The sequence below is a fragment of the Cydia pomonella genome, chromosome 13 (genome assembly GCF_033807575.1).
Source record: "Cydia pomonella isolate Wapato2018A chromosome 13, ilCydPomo1, whole genome shotgun sequence".
Lineage (NCBI taxonomy): Eukaryota > Metazoa > Arthropoda > Insecta > Lepidoptera > Tortricidae > Cydia > Cydia pomonella.
In genome coordinates this window covers 18,117,940-18,139,713 of record NC_084715.1, presented here as the reverse complement: position 1 = coordinate 18,139,713, position 21,774 = coordinate 18,117,940, and the positions used below count along the sequence as shown (strand labels likewise).

General features: G+C 39.3%; 3 protein-coding genes across 7 annotated transcripts in view; 2 read left to right on the top strand and 1 right to left on the bottom strand.

Annotated features, from left to right (window-relative positions):
* The window catches only part of LOC133524477 (calmodulin-A-like), a 356,565-nt gene that overhangs the window by 253,872 nt on the left and 80,919 nt on the right, over positions 1-21,774 (top strand). The window lies entirely within an intron of this gene.
* LOC133524455 (troponin C-like) overlaps positions 1-21,774 on the bottom strand; it is a 49,880-nt gene that overhangs the window by 22,680 nt on the left and 5,426 nt on the right. Inside the window, exon 3 of the mRNA XM_061860492.1 lies at positions 6,488-6,631. Within this exon, the coding sequence (XP_061716476.1) occupies positions 6,488-6,631 (144 nt within the window). The remainder of the gene's footprint in view (positions 1-6,487; positions 6,632-21,774) is intronic.
* LOC133524454 (uncharacterized) lies at positions 16,818-18,766 on the top strand. The gene is made up of 2 exons (XM_061860491.1): positions 16,818-17,974; positions 18,343-18,766. The coding sequence occupies exons 1-2, from the start codon at positions 16,991-16,993 to the stop codon at positions 18,346-18,348; spliced, it is 990 nt and encodes a 329-aa protein (XP_061716475.1). The 5' UTR covers positions 16,818-16,990; the 3' UTR covers positions 18,349-18,766.

Genomic DNA, 21,774 nt, shown 5'->3' with positions numbered 1-21,774 from the left:
ATAACTACCTAGTTTCCGTTGAGTAAAGCCAGTGCTTGAAAACACCAACTACATCTGTAGCTGTACGGCAATAAAATTAGTCAAATGGGGGTTGGGGGGGCAGTTAATCTGGGTAACGAGTCGTTATCTCGCTCTAAACTGGGCCTTATTCTTAAACGTGCACTTAAAAGCAAATTAAATCGAATGCGTATCTACTTGGTGGCTCGTTTTTGCTTCCGCAAGCTTCGTTAGTCCCCATGTGCTTGAACAAGTACAAATTAAAGGTAGTAGTTAGGACCTGACATTTACATTTGGTAGCAAGAATAACTGATGATTTTATATTATATTATATACAACGTCAATTTGGAAACATCTATAACTGTTATTGACCTGGGGAAAACGATGTTTAGCTTCATCCCACCGTCCTCTGGTGCCTTGATATGCATCCTTGACTAAAGACGATTATAAATACCGCAAAATTTACGTTGTTTCAACTTAACTCTGTTTTAACTCACCCCGGTCTGATACTTCATTTCTATTCTTTCAAAATATAAAGGGAAGATACAATATTAATTCTAAAGTAATATTCTTGTTAAGTATATACTTTATGTAGTACATTCAGCTTAAGTAGAACCACAGACAGCTATTTAAAAATACTTAAGTTAGGTGTCGGACACAACGCGCGAGACTGTAGGTTATTTGATTGGTTTGTAGAATATTTGAGTCATGTTTCGATTCCGAATATGTCCGCAAAGTGCGATCGCAGGCAGGATTTCTGTCTTAAGAAGACATTGACAAAGAGGTTTTATCCCTGGGTAGTGTTCAACGATAATTTAAAGTAGGGCTCGCGGTTGAGTCCGTGTTTCGTGTACACGTCTCCGAATAACACGTACACGGTTTTCTGGCCCGTTCGCACGTGTAATTAAGATCCGTTTCCACAGCTAAACAGGTATTCGAAGAAACGGATCTTATTTACCCGTGTCTCCGGACACGTTCTTGGCGAATAGCGAATAGTTAGGTAATGCATTATTTAACACCGAGTCCTTGTTTTGCTAGGCCAATAAACGTATTGAACATTTACTTAAATAGTTATATTCTTATTGAAGGTACAGCAATCCGAAACTATTTTTCTGAATATCCTATTAAAATGAATCGTTAGAGATGAATCGGGGTAGAATATCGGGTACATTGGATCTGGCTTTGAATTCCTTTCCTATTCCTTCACAAAAAATATTATAAATAAATACTCGTATTAAACGATATTTTGTACAACCAGAAAACAAGAAGGGGATAAAAGATATGGCGCACTTGGCCGGCCTTAAACATTTAAGGTTTTTAACGGAGTTTGTCCTTGCAAAAATAGTTAAGTTTCCATGTGATTTTTTATGGCATTGATCCTTGATTAAAAGGTGTAAAAATTATCTTCATAAGTTAAAACAAAAAATATTACTTTGCTTATCCGCGAAAAGATAACGTGCTAACCTGTCATACTTACTTGCGTATTTGTACATAAATATAAATATTATAGAACATTATTACACTACTAAGTCCCACAGTAAGCTCAAATAGGCTTGTGTTTAGGGTACTTAGACAACGATATATATAATATAATATTTATATATTTATAAATACTTAAATACATAGAAAACATCCATGACTCAGGAACAAATATCCATGCACATCACACGAATAAATGCCCTTACCAGGATTTGAACCCGGAACCATCAGCTTCGTAGGCAGGGTCACTACCCACTAGGCCAAACCGGTCGTCAAATCGTCATGCAATTAATGTTCCCACCCTCCCACAGCAAAAATAAATACGCAAATAAATATAACAACCCTCCACCGAAAATACAAAACTCGACACGTGTGTCGCCTCTCTACGAGACATCCTCAGGAGATGTTGACGGTCCGAAGTCCGACGACTGAATCAGCTGTCTCGACTCGTATTTCTTCCACACCCCCTTTTATGGAGGAGTGAATGGCCTTGCCATCAGTGGCGGCGCGTCAGAAATATTCTTAGGGAACCCGGAGCTAATTTTGCTTTCCTTTTCTCCATGAATCGATCGTGAAAGCACTCAACGGGCTGAAATTAGACAAGCCGGTGGGAATCGAGTTCTTTGAACGATCCGCCACTGCTTGCCATACCTTCGGGGTTTTCTTGGCGGTTTGTGTTTTAGGGTCCTTTTTAGCTCGGTTTGAGTTGCGGCTTCGTTAGGCCGTGGCTAGTCACTCATGATGGCCTGTCATGGATTTGTGTTGCGATGGCCTTTCAGCGGATTTGCGGGTTTGCGGGCTCCACTTAGCTGCTGCGGTCTTCATCGTCTCCTTTGGCTTCTGGTACCAGCGTCCTGTCTAGAATGGTCGGGCATATTTATACCTTGATCACTCCCCCACTGTGCAAGCATAAGTGAGATAAAATAACGGCGATGACGCAACATTCAACTGTTAGTTAAGAATCAACCCCCTAAGTCATAAGTCTCGAGATTTCATTGTTACGAGCCGGGATTTGAATTCATGCCCAGCGGTTTGGATTTATGGCATAAGCAATCTTCGTATTAATTCGTACCCTCTATAATTTTGAACATATATAGATTAATCTGCAAGTTTGTTGATTACAAATATAGACTTATACTCATAGACTCCGCGTTATATACACCACAGAGACATTGCGGAAAAGTCAACTATTCGATATTCGGCGTATTCTATATTCGGCCAAATGATGCATACTATTTATACGAATACTTGCTGCACCTACCTGAAAAGAAAAATTACCCAATAAAAATAACCGCAAACCATTATATTTAATTTTTATAATGTATTATTGTAAAATTGTTAAATACGAAGACCTTTTTTTAAGTATTGTTGATTAGAAATAATTTTATTTTTATCATGGGTTTGATTTTATTGATTTTAACTACATTCACTAGTTCTGAGCAACAAAAAATAATTCTTAGCAAACTTTGGTGTGTTGGCGAACAGTTTTATAGTGACTCAAAATATTCACATGTTACGCTGAATATTTGGTATTCAGCCAAAACCACTGTTTGTGGCATCTCTAAAGTAGATCTTCTTGTGGAATGCTCCCACATATCGCGGGCCACACCACCAGAATTATCAGTTTTATTTACACTACAATTCTTTTTTACCAATATAGTTTATTATGTGCAGGAGTAGCTATGGGTTATAAACGTGGGCGCAACTGAATACTCGTAGGTACAGTCGCCATCAGATATATCGGAGCGGCCAAGGTGCTCACAAACATCTGAACACGCCTATATTGTCAAGGCGTTAGCGTGCGTGTTCAGATATTTTAGAACACCTCGGCCGCTCCGATATACCTATCTATTTGCGTCATTGCAATCACAAGCTGCCCGAAGACAGTCGCATTCACATAAACATGACGTTGCCATGCGGTGCCATGTCACTATTGCCAATTGCGGTGATCTGAAGTCTAAAATACGCGGTCTAGCGAGCAAATGATCTGTGAAATGCAAACTCCTTAATGAGAACGTTTCTCGTGTAAATTTCCTACATCCGCAAGGAGATTCCAGGTCCCACGTGCATATTACATGTGCATGTACCTACATGTGAAACACGTAGCGTTTGAAATGGTTTTCGAACGTGTCTTAGGGAAATCAGAGCCGCTTTAGAGGAATTGAAAGTTCGCGAAACTGTCGCATGTATTAAATAAATTAACAATATTATGTGATTTATTAGGTACGTTTTAAATTATTTAAGGGATATAATGATGTCTTTGTTGATTATTGAGTTATTATTCCGATAGAGAAGCCACACCAAACAATGAAATATTTGCAACCTGTACCCTCTAGTGTAAATGTATTCCATAGCGTGACTTGACGTACGCGTTTGCGTTAAGTCTCATTTTGTATGGGATTTTGAGTTTCCTAAACGTCCCGCTTGGCGCGCTGTTTCTAAATCCCATACAAAATTAGACTTAACGCAAACGCGTACGTCACGTCACGCTATCAAATAAATTTACACAAGGGGTCCTGTACCACGCGACCAAAACGCTTACGCGTTATTTTCTCTTTATACTTTATCCGCTTTATTCACGTTCCGCTTCCATAGTTTGTTGTCGGCCGACAACAATTCATGGCGCAAAATACTGGTTCTCTGTGCCTGTTCTATACGTAGTACGAGTAAAAATATTTCAATGCTGTTGATAGTGTTGATAGTTGTGAGATGCACTTCGATAAATTACTATTGAATCAAGATCAACTGTTCGAAGATGAATGGCGCCCTGAGCGTCTATTACAAGGGCGCTTCCTAGACAGAAAACAGGTCAAAGCAATTGCGTTTTGTTAACATTTTTCTAAAGAGCTTTGTATGACATTCTAGTCTCTAAATGCGGTCAAGCCCACGGTGTATAGACAAAGCTTTTATTTTTAGCCCAATGGGCAACTTCCTCTCAACTAGACTTTTTATGAGGATATCATAATTATGAGCTTCCTTTTAATATGATCTCACATTTATAATTTTCTTGTCAAAGATGCTAATTAAGTTCCAAGATTCCAAGACTCAATATCAATATTCTCCTCGCGTCACACGTGACGCTTCAATGGCAACGTTTGCGTCTCAATTTTCCGACAGTCAATCAAGCGACGTGCCGAGGTTCCGCTAATTTGGTACGAGACATGACTTAGTGAGATACCTAACTCTGATGAGATTAATTGCACGCCAGAAATTTACGAAAAATATTGGAATAAACTGGACAAGTCTCAGTACGTATTTTGCGTGTTTTCAGGTTACAAATTGGTCTACAAAGTCAATTAAGTTCTCTATAACTCAACGCAATTCTTGGCCCAAAATTCGTCCCTCGGTTCGCGTTTGATCTTCATCTCATTCGACATTAACTAACGTCATTAGAGTTGTCCCTAATCGTTAAACTTAGTTGATGACTGCCCGATATTGTGAAGTGATTAGTGATTAGTTAGTAACTTAGTTTTACTTAAGTAATTCGCCTAATACATAAAATTGTACGTAATCGAATTAAATGCATGAGATAATGAAAAAAAAAAACTTAAAAAAAGCGCTTTCACTGCGCAGTTTAAAATGCCATTATTTTATGGTCTTCATGAGCAGTTCTACTTATACCTATGGTATGTGGTTTTCAAGAGCAAATGCTATTGAACATAAAATAGGTATTTGTAGACAATACTTATTAGTTTTGTCCTTGTTTGCTCCAGGATCCCATCATCAGCTTCGGAACTTATGATAATATAAAGAAAAATCAAAAATCAGATTCATCAGAAGTGCTGATTCTGAGCGAAAGAAACAAGAAATCCCGATTTGGGACCAAATTTTATCGATATCTGACGAAAAAAACGACAAAAAAGTTAAATTTGGCCCAATCAACACATATAAATGACGAATTGAGAACGTCTTCTCAAAATAATTTATATATTTACGATTTAAGTAAGTGGTTAAGACAGTTAAACTTGTATTCAGAGAGAGTACTGTGTAGAAACACAGGAAGTTTATTTTTAAATGGCATGTTTCTCGTCATGTTAGATTGGAGCTGAAACGTGTAATAAAGTTGTAAGGTTAGTGTTTGATGGCCTGACGGTCCTTTGACGGCTATTTATGGCTACTTACAGCTGACGGTGATCTTAACTTTACGGTCGACGGTGTTTCAATCAGTTTTTTACTGTTACGGCGATTGACGTACTGTTTAGTTTTGAGGGTTTATTTAATTAAGAGGAAATATTAGTAGTAGGTGATTTTTTTACCAACATTTTCAACTGTATCAGGATATCAGATGACGTAGCAGATCATACGATTCCCGCCCATACTAAAAATAAATACAGCATGCATTTTTGATAAGACCGTATATTCAAAGGACGGTTAGTAAAGGTGCTACTGATCTTCTGAACGAACTTTGTGTTCAAAATTGTCGCATTCTAGTTTTACTTACTAAATAATTCAGCCCGATTAATGTAGTATATTATTTTGTTTTATTCATATCGTAAATCTTACTGGCGTGATGTCACAAGTATCATAACTGATAATTATGTAGTATGTACGCAATACATTGTGGCTCAAAAAATTTACAGTCCAACATCTGGTCAAGCTACTGGTCGTGATAGCTTTACACCATCGTGTTGAGGATGATGTGCACCTTCTCCTTTTAAACATACAATATTTTACCTACCATCAACATCCTCCGGGTCCAACATCTGGGCGAGCTGCTAGTCGTCATAGCTATGCACTATGGTATTGAGGATGATGCCCACCTTCTCTTTTTAAAGATACAATATTTCACATACCATCATCGTCCTCCGAGTCCAACATCTGGTCGAGCTGCTGGTCATCATAGCTGTGCACAGTGGTGCCCACCTTCTATTTTCAAAGATACAATATTTAACATACCATCAACGTCCTCCGAGTCCAACATCTGGTCGAGCTGCTGGTCGTCATAGCTGTGCACCATCCTCTTGAGGATGGTGCGCACCTTCTGTTGTCAAAGATACAATATTTTACCTACCATCAACGTCCTCCGAGTCCAACATCTGGTCGAGCTGCTGGTCGTCATAGCTGTGCACCATCGTGTTGAGGATGGTGCGCACTTTCTCCTTTTCGATGCGGCCTTGCTTGCTCGAGTCAAACATGCTGAAGGCCCGTCGGAGCACTGATAAACAAAAATATTCAAAAATGGTAAAAAATTCTATTTTATATGACTGCTACATAATGAAAGGCATTGATTAAAACATCACACGAGTCTTTTAATGCGTAATTATGTACTTAAAACACCCTGCTTTATCTACACACATATTATAAGATCTCTATGATGTGTTCAGAAAGCGGATGTTACGACAGCCAATGTTACATTCACACACCCTAAATAAACCGTAGTTTACATTAATCATGTTTTTTTAATACCATCATTATAGCGCAATAATATTTATAATTTCCCAAGTGCGCATTAACAATATGAGAGAAACCTATGGCTAGTTTTAATTCAATCGGATACTAGAAAAAAAAATGTATATAGGGTGAATGCTATAATTATTGGCCAGTCCATAGTAACTGGCCACTCTTAACAAAAAACAACAACAATTGTCTTATTTCTTTCTGATTTGTTCAATTTTAATTACTATAAAGGGGCCAATAACTATAGCAGTCACTCTATACTCCTAATTAAATTTGAGTCCTTTTTATAATGCAACACAAGTATAAAACTAACAACATTAATTAATATAATATAGATACATTGATATACCTACATATATAATACTCTTTATTGGAACAACTCAGTAAAATACACAGCTTAAAGAAAAACAATATTAAAGGAGTTATGTAAGCTATAATACATTTAAACGATCACTTTTCAAAGAGGACATCGAAGTACTATCTTTCTCATAAAATAAAAGCTAGATTCTTATTTAATCCATCGGAAAAACTTTAAAAGCAGGAGGCAGAATGGTTCTAAAACGAAACAAAGTTGAGAGCCGACACCGCAAATCTACCACAGAACGAGTGAGGCCACTAAAATGAGGATACGAAAACCTTCGAGTTTAAAGTTTAGAAACCGTTTTCTGACTACCCAATTTTATGATAAACGCATACTTTTCCTTCACCTCTGGCAGCGTGGTTCCATTTTTATCACTTGTCACTATGCCCGTCACTTTCGCGCTTACATATGTACTTGTTAAAACGTGACATGAATGGTGACAAAGAGCATGATGATAAAGAGCCGACCATCTTAGCCCTAAAGATTAAATATATCGTGCGTTACTCTTTGAGCAACTTCTATAAAAATGGTTTTAAGTTTTAGCGGTAAGAGCGTGCGACTTGCAAGCCGGAAGTCGCAGGTTCATACCCCGGCTCGAACCAATGAGTTTTTGGGAACTTATATTAGTAATATCATTTGATATTTACCAGTCGCTTTTCGGTGAAGGAAAACATCGTGAGGAAACCGGACTAATCCCAACAAGGCCTAGTTTACCCTCTGAGTTGGAAGGGCAAATGGCAGTCGCTTTCGTAAAAACTAGTGCATACGCCACATCTTGCGATTAGTTGTCAAGCAGACCCCAGGCTCCCATGAGCCGTGGCAAAATGCCGGGACAACGCGAGGAAGAAGATGCATAGCTAATATGCGTCTTGTGTGTGAGAGATGTGTAAGGGAAACTCCCGGATTAAACTACACAATGATTGAAAAATAATGTCGGTCGTGTAGAGTAACCTGGCAGGGTCACGAGATGTAAGGGAAACACAAGTCGTTGTCGGTATGATGTTTATAATAATGCTGTCTAATTAAGTTGGGTAAGTACATGCTTATATAGTAACGTAACGAATATTGAGAGGGGAACATGCTCCACACTATATTTAAGCATATTTATAATGGAAACTAGTAAACTAATTTGAATATTCCTGAAATGACTAGCATCAGTAAAGACACGGCGAAATCGATTAACATTTTTCTAACACTAAAAAATGTGGAAGTGATGATATCCTGTGTAAACAGTTTGGTTTTATAGTTGACTTAATAACTAAACTTGTGGATGTCACAATAAAATTGTTATCCAATTTATAAACAACGTTTATTCGTTTTTACATTATTTACTTTAACACGGGACTTAATAGCGTATTTCATTCATTTTTAAATTTTTCCTCCGACGTTTCGAGGACGGCGTTGTCCTCGTGTTCTCGGAGAAGACTGGCTTGACATCATCATCGCGATCAGCCACGCGCATAAGTTTATCAGCCCAACGCGTAGGTTATAAATCTGTATAACTAGGCTTGCATAAAGAAATGCTTTAGTTTTACTAACTCTTTTACTCAATCTATCGGGTGAAAAATGAGACGAGGTCCACAAAACCTAATTTTATATAGGATCAACACGTATACACAAAGATTGAAGTAAGTGACGTGTGCACGAAAGCAGGCCTACCCTAATTTTTCACCTGTGTCACGGCTTATAGGGGATAGGACCTTCAAAAAGCCGATTTTTTACTAACCTTGCCCGCTTGATTTAGTAACGGGTTTTCAAATGACGTAAATCTGGAATTTTGGACGGTTGGACTTAAAAAGATAAGCAATAAAAACTTTCTATTACATACAATAAGAAAAATAAAAGTTTCCCAAGACCGGTGACCGAAGAGCTGGCGGCTTCCTCGTACAACGTATCAGCATTGCGATACAACGAGGAAATGCCGCCAGCATCCTTCAGCAACGTCTTAAGGTCCTATTTTAAGCTAGTTATTAATTTAGTTTAGTATTTGTACAGAGGCTGAAAAACTAAGGGTTGCAGGCCAATTAGAGATAGACAGCTGAGCGTAGCGAGGACGGATAGGGATACGCGGCTGGCAACCCCGTTTCTCGCCGAGATTTGTATAGTGCTCTTCTCAAACTTCAAATAAAACAAAAAACAATTGTAGTCAATTTGTCTTATTCGTAAGTTTACACAGCTAAAAACAAATTAAGAATCTACTACTATTTGATGGTTGATTGCCAAGACGTTGTGTCACAACTTGACGTTTAAAAATAAAAGAAGGTAGCTTTACCGGCCTAGTGTGTAAGGCTGTATGAAATTCCTTTACATATCATCTTCACTCATGGCACATTTCATTGCAAGTTTGAGAAAATTACGAGTATATTATACACAAACATGAAGTAAAGTTTCAGACACATGTTGTTAAAAACAAAAAACATGTTGTTCATTATCGTGCCTTAATTTGTCGTCGCTTCAGAAGGTAACTCATACGACTAAATTTTCTTACCCGTTTTAACCCTCGTTTGCCAAAGTGAAAATTAAACGACTCCAAAACCATTAGTACCACTGTTTCATAGGCATTTTAATTTGGTCAACGCTTGAAATTCCAACAGCACTTTGCTTCGAACTGTTTTGACCTAAACCGGAACTATTAAACACAAATGCAACTTTTGAACTTTAAAGCTAATTAGACCTCGTCAAGCCGACCTTAGCTTGACTTCATTATTGAAAGCTGGCTTAAAACACTTTTTTATTATGTGCAAACGAGCAGACGAGCCGCCTGATGGGAAGCAGTCATCGCCGCCCATGGACATAAGTAACATTGGAGGAGTCACTTACGCATTGCCAACCTTTGAAAACCCTAAATACCTGCTTTTTGAAGAACCCCATGTCATAGCGCAAGGGATATTAACCTCAGAAGGATTTTGTTAAATATTTTGGTTTGAATTTTCGAAGTCCCCAGCAAGCTCAGTTCTCCATACAAACGTAGTTACGTTCCCATTTCCCATTTTTTTCCCATTTTTTTTTTAGGTTAGGTTAGAAACTTTTTATTTATAAGGCGACCTGTAGGGCTAAGATGGTCGACTCTTTGTAATGTCGCCATACCTGTCACGTTCTAACAAGCATATATGCGAAAGTGACGGGCATAGTGACAAACGACAAAAATGGAACCATGATGACACCGCTGAGGGTTTGGTCACTGAGTATATGACATTTATTTCAGTTTAAGTGTTTAAACACATTGAGTATTTTAGTTTCTATTTTGGCTTTATTTTACTTTGTTCATTTTTGGTTTGAGAGATCTGACAGGGAGGCGAACTTGAACGTGCATTTGAGATCGAAATGATATCTAAATGATATCCTTTAGTTATCATACGAGTGTCCAATTAAGCTCGTACTTGTCCAAGCGAGCGAGAGGTACAGGTGAATGATAAGAAAAATACATCATATAGATATCGTTTTGATGACAAAATGCAATTTTGAATTGGCCTCCTATACTAAGGAGAATTTTCGATCCTGTTTCGTAATGACTTCAAGTCAAAATTTAACGTAGGTACTCCGGACAAAGAAAAATAAACAATTTAATTTCCCTTGTTAATACAACTAGAGAGGCGGTAGCATGGTCGCGTTTTTCACCAGTCACCATGCCTGTCACGTTCTAATAAGTAGCGCGAAGGCGATAAAAATGCAACCATGTTACCGCCGGTACATTTGTATTGTCCCTGTTATCTGTTGCGTTTTTGTTATATTATGTAATTTGTCTTGTTTGTGTTTACGAATAAAACAATTATATTCTATTCTAAAGTTCATACTAAAATTTATGAAATATATATTAAATATGATGTGAGTATATTTCATTGTAGAATTGAACCATCATTTATATCGACCATATTTACAATTTTGGTATGGATTATGCGATAAAATGTTCATACTCGTACTCGTAAAAACAAGAAATTTCATTTCTAACATAAAACCGTTTTTCATGGAGGATATTCAAACTTCGAACGCACGTCACGCGCCATGCCCGCTTCGCATAGCAAAGCTCACTTACTTTTGTGTACACGTGCGGAAAACCAACACTTTATGTGCCTTCGTAGATTCGTATAGAGGCATTTTCAGAGCACATGCATGTTAAAACGGTTAAGAGCCTATTAACGTACTCACTAGCGCCACTGCTAAATAATTGTGATTATATTAAAATAAAAAGCGAGCAAGTGCGAGTCGGACTCGCCCATGAAGGGTTCCGTACCATTTATGACGTATTAAAAAAAAACTAATTACTAGATCTCGTTCAAACAGTTTTATCATTCTGTTATTTTAGAAGTTACAGGGGGGGGGGGGGGGGGGGGGACACACATTTTTCCACTTTGGAAGTGTCTCTTCGCGCAAACTATTCAGTTTAGAAAAAAATGATATTACGAACCTCAATATCTATATGTATACCCCACACGTATGGGTTTGAGGAAAAAAAAAATGATAAAACTAAAAATATGTATATATGATATACATGTTATATATGATATAAAATATAAAATATGTATTATGATATATATATTAGGGTCGGCAACGCGCATGTAACTCCTCTGGAGTTGCAGGCGTACATAGGCTACGGAGACTGTTTACCATCAGGCGGGCCGTATGCTTGTTTGCCACCGACGTAGTATAAAAAAAAATACATTACCATGCAAAATTCCACCGAAAATTGGTTTGAACGAGATCTAATAAGTAGTTTTTTTTAAACGTTATAAATGGTACGGAACCCTTCATGGGCGAGTCCGACTCGCAATTGCTCGCTTTTTTTAAATATCTATCGTTAAATTTAAACAGTCACAATTATTTTCCAGTGGCGCTAGTGAGCACGTTGATGGGATCTTAAGCGTCGAAACGAGATCCACTAGTACCGCTGTGTAGGCATTTTAATTTGGTAGGCGTTTGAAATTCCACTGGCTTGCTACAGCAAGCTCGTATCATACTTTCTCGTGTTTGGAGTATCAGCTTTACTCACAGCTAGATAGAGTTCAAATTTCTAAGAGATAATGAACTTGGGAGAGAAGTCGAAATTTCGAAAGCGATTTAGTTTAAACAGTTTTGACTTATGGTGGAAGTTTCATAAATGGAAATGGAACTTCGCGCTTTTTCAATTTCACTGACGTTCACTTTTATAAATGCCGCATATAATTATATTTATTTGCTTTCGAACATTAAAACTTACGGTAGTAGAAGTAGGTATGCTATAATTTTTCCTTTTCGTTTGAAACCTGTTATTAAACTTTTCAAGAACGGCTGTTACTTATTCAATTTAATTAAACAAGTTCTAAATTCAGAGGTTCAAGATTTTTACAAAAATACAAAATATAAAATCTATTTTAATGCCTTGGACGAGATCGTATCTTGCGGCTCTCTGATTGCCGATCAGGCGAATTGTTGTACCAACTAAGCTACTGAACCTTACCCGATCGCAGCGAATATTTTCACCGCGTCCGCCATATTTTATGTAAGGGTACTTACTAAATGAACTATTATGATGACACTGCCACTGATAAAAAGCACAAAAAGACATATCAAGATTCAACAGTTAAATAGAGAATCACCTCGTTACAAGTAAGGGACAGTAGTTATTTGTTTTACAAGGGCAAAGTTGTTGTTGACACCCGAGCAAGCGAAAGTTTCTAAAATTGAATCACGAGCGTAGCGAGTAGTTTGAAAGGCGTAATCTTGAGCGTTGCGAGGGTTTCAAGGCACGAATTTATTACCACACCAATGCGTGGAAAATAATAACTGAAAAATATCAAACAAAATCAAATCTAAATAAACGTTACAAAATATTCATCATTCAAAATCATTATTTAAAAATCAATTCTCAATTCTATTGCACGCGCATGATTATATGTATTTTTGTAAATCTCGCACAGTGACATCGACAAACGGCATCACGGGCCGATATCAATAGAGATAGCAACAGGCGGTTCAATGTACGAAAATCTATCTGGAAAGCGTCTCTGCTTTAGAAGTGACCAAACTATCAGTACAATGATATATTATGTTAGTCTGTTACTTAGTAGATGTTTGAAAATCGGCATGCGCCTACGTTAATCGTTTAGGAAGCTCTAAAAGCTAGCGCTGTTATTACCGGCCAGACCGTCGATTGTCATTAGCTGTGTATGCACGGGTTAATCGAGTTTTGGTTTAAACCAGTGTATCTTGACCTTAAGGGCCACCCCACATTAGCATCTCCCGAGCGTCAGCGTCTTGTCAACTCTATGGCTGCTGCTCGACGCAACTGCGCTGCGACGCCATTTTCCATAGCGCCGACGCTCAAAAGACGCGTGCGGTGCCCCTAAGAACCGAGTATTTTTAAGATACAGTTTAAGATATGTCTGGGGAACAGGCTTGTTTGCAGAAAGCTCGCTATATGAGAGCGTGAGCGTACAAGCGCAGGGGTTATTGCGGACATCGAAATTTGGAATTAAAAATAGCTACCTGCATCCCTGTCACTCAAATATTGCAAGAGCGATAAAGATATATCTTTTTTGATTGTCTGGATTTTTGTGATACCCGTCCAGAAAATCTATCGCTCGAATATGCAAGCGTGATAGAGAGGTAGATAAATAAATTTCGATTTTATATTCGCAGTAGGTTCAGGGCTGCTTAAGCAACGCTCAGGTGTCACGCACCTTTATCACGGCACTGCCTGCATACATCACCACCTAATTTGCTTAAAAGAAAGCGAACTAGGATTTAACGCTCGATTTATGCGAGCCTTGGAAGAGTTGCGTTAAGTAATTAGACTAGATACAGTAGGTTAGGTTAGGTTAGAACAGGTATGGGTCAATAATTCTTGTTTTTTATCCCCAAAAAATGCGGCGGAGTGGAGTTTTCTTGTATGAGATGTAGTTATATAATCTTTAGCTAGAAATACATAACAACACAAACAAATCAAACAAATCTTAACTTAATTCATTCACTGTAATCGCGAGCTATGCGCTAAGAGCGTACCTGATAACACGACAAAAACCATTTGTACCGAAAAGCGCCTACGAACAGAGACCCGCCTAGCGGGTCGCTGCAGTGAATGTGTTAATTTTGAGCGATCAACTCACTCGGCTTCGTCTAGTGGTCGAAATTACCCCGGCACCCATTCGTTACGCAAATGGTGACATTCATTGGCTCTAACGTCTTTATGCGCCATAAAATGCACATGTGCACTTCATTACTGAGCATATATGTAGTATAAGTATACAGGGTATTTATTTTGGTCACCTGCAATAATTTACGGGATGCATATACACCGTGTTTTTATTGAATTTCGTTAACTTCGGGGTATCGGTAAGTACGTTTAAGGAAACTAATAGGCATAGTTAATTTTCAAAAAAAAATTTTTTTTTGTTTTTTTTTACTGTTTTTATTTTTATAAAAAGTAATTAAATGTTGCATATAGCCTTGTTGTAACACGGGCATTACATTTAACTCAACCAAACAATTGAAAACTGTGACATGTCAATGTCATTTCGAACGTCGATCGTCCGAGATAGTACTTACGTTTAGTAGCAAATGTATGAACTCGCACTAAACACTAATCAATAAGTAAACAGGCCCTAAGGCAAGTGTACACGCTCGTAAGGGCCTTATAAGATAAAAATTAATGAATGATGATCTCCGAAATGGAGTTAATTAGAATATCGGTGTCTTTGAGAAAGTTACTTAATTTAAGCTCAGGAATGCACCCTCGAAATTAACGCAAATCAAAAAAAACACGGTGTATAGGTCATACTGAGCAACTTTTACTATAGGAACAACGATGAAATCGCGAAAAAAAAGTTGCCTATTTCATACATTTTGGCCGTCATATCTTGACACTTTCTATGGCAAGGTAATTATTTCGCAATTTCGGGGTTGGTTCCATAGTAAAAGTTGCTCAGTATGACCTATATATTCCCCCCGCAAATTATTACATAAGACTCAATAAACACCCTGTATTATGTGGTTGAAGAACAAAAAATAATAAAAATATAGTAGGCACTCTTTAAAGCAGTGTGGGCAATTCCCAAAATTTTCAATAGTATAGGTATATACTAAACGCTGCTGATGCTGGATGAGGAAATTATAAAAAAAGTACATACTACCGAGTTACTTAAACTTATTTTACGATTTAAACTCACGTGTTTTAGTCAATCCGGCGACATGATTTGCAGCTATAATAATAATAATAATTCAGCCTATGTACGTCCCACTGCTGGGCACAGGCCTCCTCTCATGTGCGAGAGGGCTCGGGCTATTGTCCCCACGCTAGCCCAATGCGGATTGGGGACTTCACATACACCTTTGAATTTCTTCGCAGATGTATGCAGGTTTCCTCACGATGTTTTCCTTCACCGAAAAGCTAGTGGTAAATATCAAATGATATTTCGTACATAAGTTCCGAAAAACTCATTGGTACGAGCCAGGATTTGAACCCGCGACCTTCGGATTGAAAGTCGGACGTCATATCCACTTGGCCACCCACCACCGATTTGCAGCTAGTTATACGATTTAATTCACGTAATGGAAAAGGAGAACTAGGCTCTCCGAAACATGTCGCGAGTGACTAAAAACACGTGAGTTTAAACCGTAAAATTAGTTCATTGTTAGTATGTCTCACGACAGTTTAAATTGGAGTACCATACAGTTAAAAAACTCCTCCTTTTAAATATTAAAGTCGGTTAAAAAAACAATTAACAACAGCGGTTCAATTAACCCGTCCAACGCATAAATAAAGTTGCTGCAGCGGTTTAGCACGCTGCGAAATAACTTTTTAATTTATAACCGTGTAAGAGTGTTATGAAAAGAACGGTTTAATGTTTCAGTGCATTTGGCAGAGCTTTGGTTTAGGCTAAATGAAATGAGAGATAAATAACTAGATGAAAGAGAAATTGCCTTTTCATACAAACGTAGTCCTCATTTTCCTCTTTTGAAAGGCTTTATCTCAGAAACTGTTAGGTCTACAGAGACAATTTTAGTTTTTTATTGTAGCACATTTAGTCTACTTTAAAAACGCCTTGAGAAAGTACATCAAAAACTCGTCCTTTAGGGTTGTAATCGCCCAAATCTAAAAAAAAACACGAAATTTTCGCGGTTTTCTCGATTTCTGGGGGCCGATTTTTGAATTTCGACCACTCGATTTTGTGTATTTTGTTCAATAATATCTCCACTACTAGGTTAAATTCTCCTAATGGAATTGAAAACGAGTGGTCAGTCAATTTCTATCGCTCGTATTTCAAAAAAAACATTTCGCCGTTCTCCGCAGATTTTCGAGTGACGAAATCGAGCGCTCGAAATTCTAAAATCGGTCCCCTGAGCTTTTTGACAAAGTTGCGTTCGGCGCTCGAGGTCACAAACTTGGATTATACACTGGACCAACATCATAAACAATTTTGCAAAAACTCAGTACTACCGGATTTGCCGAAATCGCTAATGTATATAAACTTACTGAATTATGATGTTGTGTAGGTAATACACATGCAAATTCAGTTTTCAACTTAATATTTTTTGAATAAAATGTGACTAAAAATAAATGGACACAAATTAAACCACAAGACAGACCTTACAACTGGTATATATTTGGTATATGTATAGATATGGAGGGTAGAACCAGTCTTGCAATAAATGATATTCTGAACGCACGCCTATTATTTGTCACTGGCGAACGAGGCGTGGTTTTGTTACTTTATTTTAGTAAATACGTGCTTAAATCAAGTATTATCCAGTGTACGTGTGATATAGGTAGTGTTAAAAACAATGGGCGTCGGAAAAATACCAGAGTTCGACGTGAAAACGGGAAATTGGACTATGTACTGTGAGAGGTTAGAAATGTATTTCCTCGCGAACGATATTAAGGATGAAGTGAAGTTACCAACACTAATCGCCGTAATGGGAGAAGATGCATATCACTTGTTATCTACGTTAGCAAGCCCCAGCCAACCTTCATCTTTGACCTTCACTAGCGCGGTGACACTGCTCAAAAATCACTTACAACCGAAACCCTCCATCTTGGCCGAGCGCTACAGATTTCGGCAGCGGCGCCAGGCAGAGGGAGAAAGTGTAGCCGAGTATGTGGCGGAACTGAAGAAGCTAGCAAAAACATGCGATTTTGGGTCGTCTTTAGAAGAAAATCTCCGCGACCAACTTGTTTGCGGCATTGTAAGTGAGTCGACGCGGCAACGATTGTTCGCGGAGGACGGCATCGGCTACGCGAGGGCGGTCAGTTTGGCTACGACATTGGAGGCGGCAGAAAAGAATGCAGTCGCGGTAGATCGAGACGCTAATAATGTTAACACGGGTGTAAATAAACTGGAAGCGAACCATAAATGTATGGCGTGCGGGGAGATTGGGCATAAAACGGAAGGTTGTAAATATAAAAACTTTGAATGTAGTTGGTGTAAAAATTTAGGCCACTTAAGAAGGATGTGCCCTGAGAAAAATGCAAGACTCGGAGTGACGGGAACGGCGGGTAGCCAGTCACAATCACGCGGAGACGGCGTGACCTATAACGGTAGCGGAGCACGCGGGAACCGATCATCTGGAAGAGGCGGTAGCGGGCGCGGGCGCGGACGCGGAGGTCGCTCGGGCCGCCGGGGCACAAACAACTATTGGGTGCACGCGCACCAGGGATTAGCTGACGTGGCGAGCGATCACGGCGGGTATGCGTCGGCGCTGGACAATAGTGATTTGGATGATGACAACGAACCTATGTACCAAATGTCATTAAGCAAATATAAACCGGTATGTATAACGATGTTTGTTCAGAATCAGTTGCTAAATATGGAAATTGATACCGGAGCCGCCTTATCATGTATTACCCTAGATACTTATTACAAATGTTTTAGTGATTTACCGTTACGGTCCTGTCGTTTAAATTTAACACTATACAATAAAACTGTGATTCAACCGGAGGGTTATGTACGAGTCGAAGTAAGGTACAAAGGAATTACCAAAATATTAGATTTGTATGTTATAGACCAGGGTATCACGACACTTTTAGGTCGACAGTGGCTTGCAGAGTTAGGTATAGGTGTTCCCGCTCCCAGGATTTGTAATATAGACTCAGAAAAAGTAAACAAATCTAATACTCTGAATGAAATCCTTTCCAGGCATGAGTCATTGTTTGACGGCACCCTGGGGCGGTACACGGGCGGCACGGTGCGGCTGCATGTACGCCCGGGCGCCGGTCCGGTGTTTTGCCGCGCGCGCCCGGTCCCGTTCGCGCTGCGGCCGCGAGTTGACGCTGAGCTTGACGCCATGCTCGAGGCGGGCGTCATCCGGCCCATCAGCCGTTCCGACTGGGCCACTCCTCTGGTGATTGCTCGTAAGGGGGACGGCGGAATACGACTGTGTGCGGACTATAAGGTGACCCTTAATCCTAACTTATTGGTCGATAGGTACCCGGTTCCAAAGGTCGACGACCTTTTTAGCACACTCAGTGGACATAAGTTTTTCACTAAATTAGACTTATCACAAGCTTATAATCAACTTGTTCTGGATGAGGCGTCCACGGAGTATACAGTAATAAATACACATAAGGGGTTATACAAATACACTCGTTTAGTTTATGGGCTGGCGTCTAGCCCAGGTATTTTTCAAAAGTTTATGGAAGATCTATTTAAAGGGGTACCGGACGTAGTAATTTTTTACGATGATATATTAATAAAAAGTAAGGACATACGTAGTCATCTTCAAACGATCGAGCAAGTGCTAAGTATATTAGAGTCAAATGGCCTAAAAATTAAAAAAAGTAAATGTGACTTTTTGACTAAGAAAGTTGAATATTTAGGTTTTGTTCTGGATAAGGAAGGTTTAAGGGTAAACCCGGATAAAATTAAACCTATAATCGACATGGCCCCACCGCAAAATAATCACCAATTAAAATCTTTATTAGGTATGATAAATTTTTACGGGAAATTTATAAAAAACTTAGCGTCCCGTTTAACACCACTATATAGCTTATTAAAAAAAGGCAAACATTATCATTGGGGAAAGGAACAGAATGAGGCATTCCTTCAGGTAAAAAAAGATCTTTGTGGAGCGGAGGTATTGGTTCATTTTGACATGTCACGAGTTAGCGTGGTAACATGTGACGCGTCATCGCGAGGCCTTGGGGTAGTCTTGGCACAACGTGCTCCCGATGGCTCCGAGCGCCCCGTCGCCTACGCGTCACGTGCTCTTACTTCCGCGGAAATGCATTACAGTCAAATTCACAAAGAGGCTTTAGCCATAGTTTTTGCCACAGATAAGTTTCATCAGTATTTATTTGGTAGAAAATTCATACTTCGCACGGATCATAAACCTTTAGTAAGCATTTTTGGACCAAATGTTGGTATACCAACTACGGCAGCAAGTCGGCTTCAGAGGTGGGCGATTAAGTTATCAGCTTATGACTTTAACATAGAATATGTGAATACCGATAAAAATACCGCGGATGCCCTATCGCGTTTAATTAATTCTCACAAGGGCGAATCAATCGCCACGGAAGAAGTGTTGCCTGAACAGACGTACTTACATTTCGCGTCCGAGGCCCTTTTATTAGACTATAAGGTACTAAAAAAGGAAACTGCTTCAGATCCGATTCTTAGCCGAGTTTTGAGTTACATCGCGGACGGGTGGCCTAGCGACGTAGATATAAAAGAACTTAAGCCATACTTTAATAGACGGAAAGAGATATATAGCGAACTAGGTTGTGTCATGTGGGGACACAGAGTAGTTATTCCAATATCTTGTCAATCCAAGGTAATAAAAGAGTTGCACGACACACACATGGGAGTTGTCAAAACAAAGGCGTTGGCACGGAGCTATGTGTGGTGGCCGGGAGTGGACGAGGCGGTAGAGGCGGCGTGCGGCAGCTGCGAGGTGTGCGCCAGCGTGGCGAGCGCGCCGCCCGGCCACGCTCCGAGTCCCTGGCCATGGCCCAATCGCCCGTGGGCAAGATTACATTGTGATTTTTTAGGACCCATATTAGGGAATACTTATTTAATTGTAGTAGATGCCGGTTCTAAGTGGATTGAGGCCATTCGTATGAAAACAACTACCGCTGGGGCAGTAATTTCAGAGTTAAGGCCAATGTGGGCGAGATTTGGCCTACCAAAACAGGTAGTTACTGATAATGGCCCTCCTTTTACTAGTGCAGAATTTGAATCTTTTTTGTCAAGAAATAAAATCGATCATTTATTTTCAGCGCCTTACCACCCCGCGTCTAACGGTGCCGCCGAGAATAGCGTCAAAATCTGCAAACGGGCAATCCAAAAAGCTATTAAACAAAAAGTAGATATAGATATGGCTTTAAACAGGTTTTTATTATCGTATAGAAATACCGAGCATTACACTACAGGTGAAAGTCCGGCCAGAATCTTACAGGGAAGGAATTTACGTATGCGCTTAGATAATTTAAAACCAAATCGTTTAGACCGTGTAAACGAACGTCAAAAGCAGGATAACGCGGAGCGAGGGCTGCAAGGGCGCGCATTCGCACGCGGCGACGAAGTGTGGTGTCGCGACTACCGCTCCTCCGACCGCTGGGTCCCGGGAAAGGTCTCAGACATTCTAGGTAATACAGACTATAAAGTATGGTGTGATAAGGGAACCGAGGTACATAGGCACATCGACCAACTAAGGCGTAGGGTCCCAAGGGATACGGGTGAAGTACGTACACAGCCTAGATCATCCGTCCGTCGTAGAAACAGCTCCTTAATTGTTCCGCAAGTGGAGCCGGAACCAAAGGAACGACCAGTCGAGCCGATTAGAGCTAGCGCGAGCGAGGGTGTGAAAAAAGTAGCTTCCCCACAGGCTGCCGCCGTGGACCAGCCCCAGGTTGCAACCGATAAGGTTGATAACACTTGTCCACCTAGAAGGGTACCTAAACCTCCTTTACGTTTCGGATTTGATGAATATTTTTAGAGTTAATTACCACCTACCCTATGTACTTATGATTGTGTCAATTGTTAGCTACATAGGAAAGGTAAGGTTCTAGTGTTCGACACTGCTTACTTGTTTATCCCTTTAATCTAAATTTATGGTTATAGACTGGCCAGCATAGAGTAAATTAATGTAAATCATTAGCATGCCAAACATTCGCATGTTACCCTAATTAGCTATAAATATTATGATATAATTGTATTCCTAAAATAAACATTTCATCATTTGAATGTTACTTACTTATAGATTATTCTTAACTTGTAAATTAAGATTGTGTGCGTTAGATAGTGTCACTGAACATACCCATCAAGACATATCTAAATATGTATATTCACGTATTATCACAGTTGTTTAGAATTAAGAACCAAATAGTATTAAGTTACTTAAGTAACGATTAAGGGTGGAGGTGTTGGTATATATTTGGTATATGTATAGATATGGAGGGTAGAACCAGTCTTGCAATAAATGATATTCTGAACGCACGCCTATTATTTGTCAACAACAAATGACACGTGGTTAGATAATTGCTGGCTATGTCCAAGCATCGAGTTTAATGCATCGATCTAATGCCGCGATGTATTGCAAATCGTTTGCAATTATCGGTGATGTTTGGAGAG

What these genes read in the sequence shown, in the direction of transcription:
- LOC133524454 (XM_061860491.1), top strand. Translation starts at nt 16,991, where the DNA reads ATGGGCGTCGGAAAAATACCAGAGTTCGACGTGAAAACGGGAAATTGG.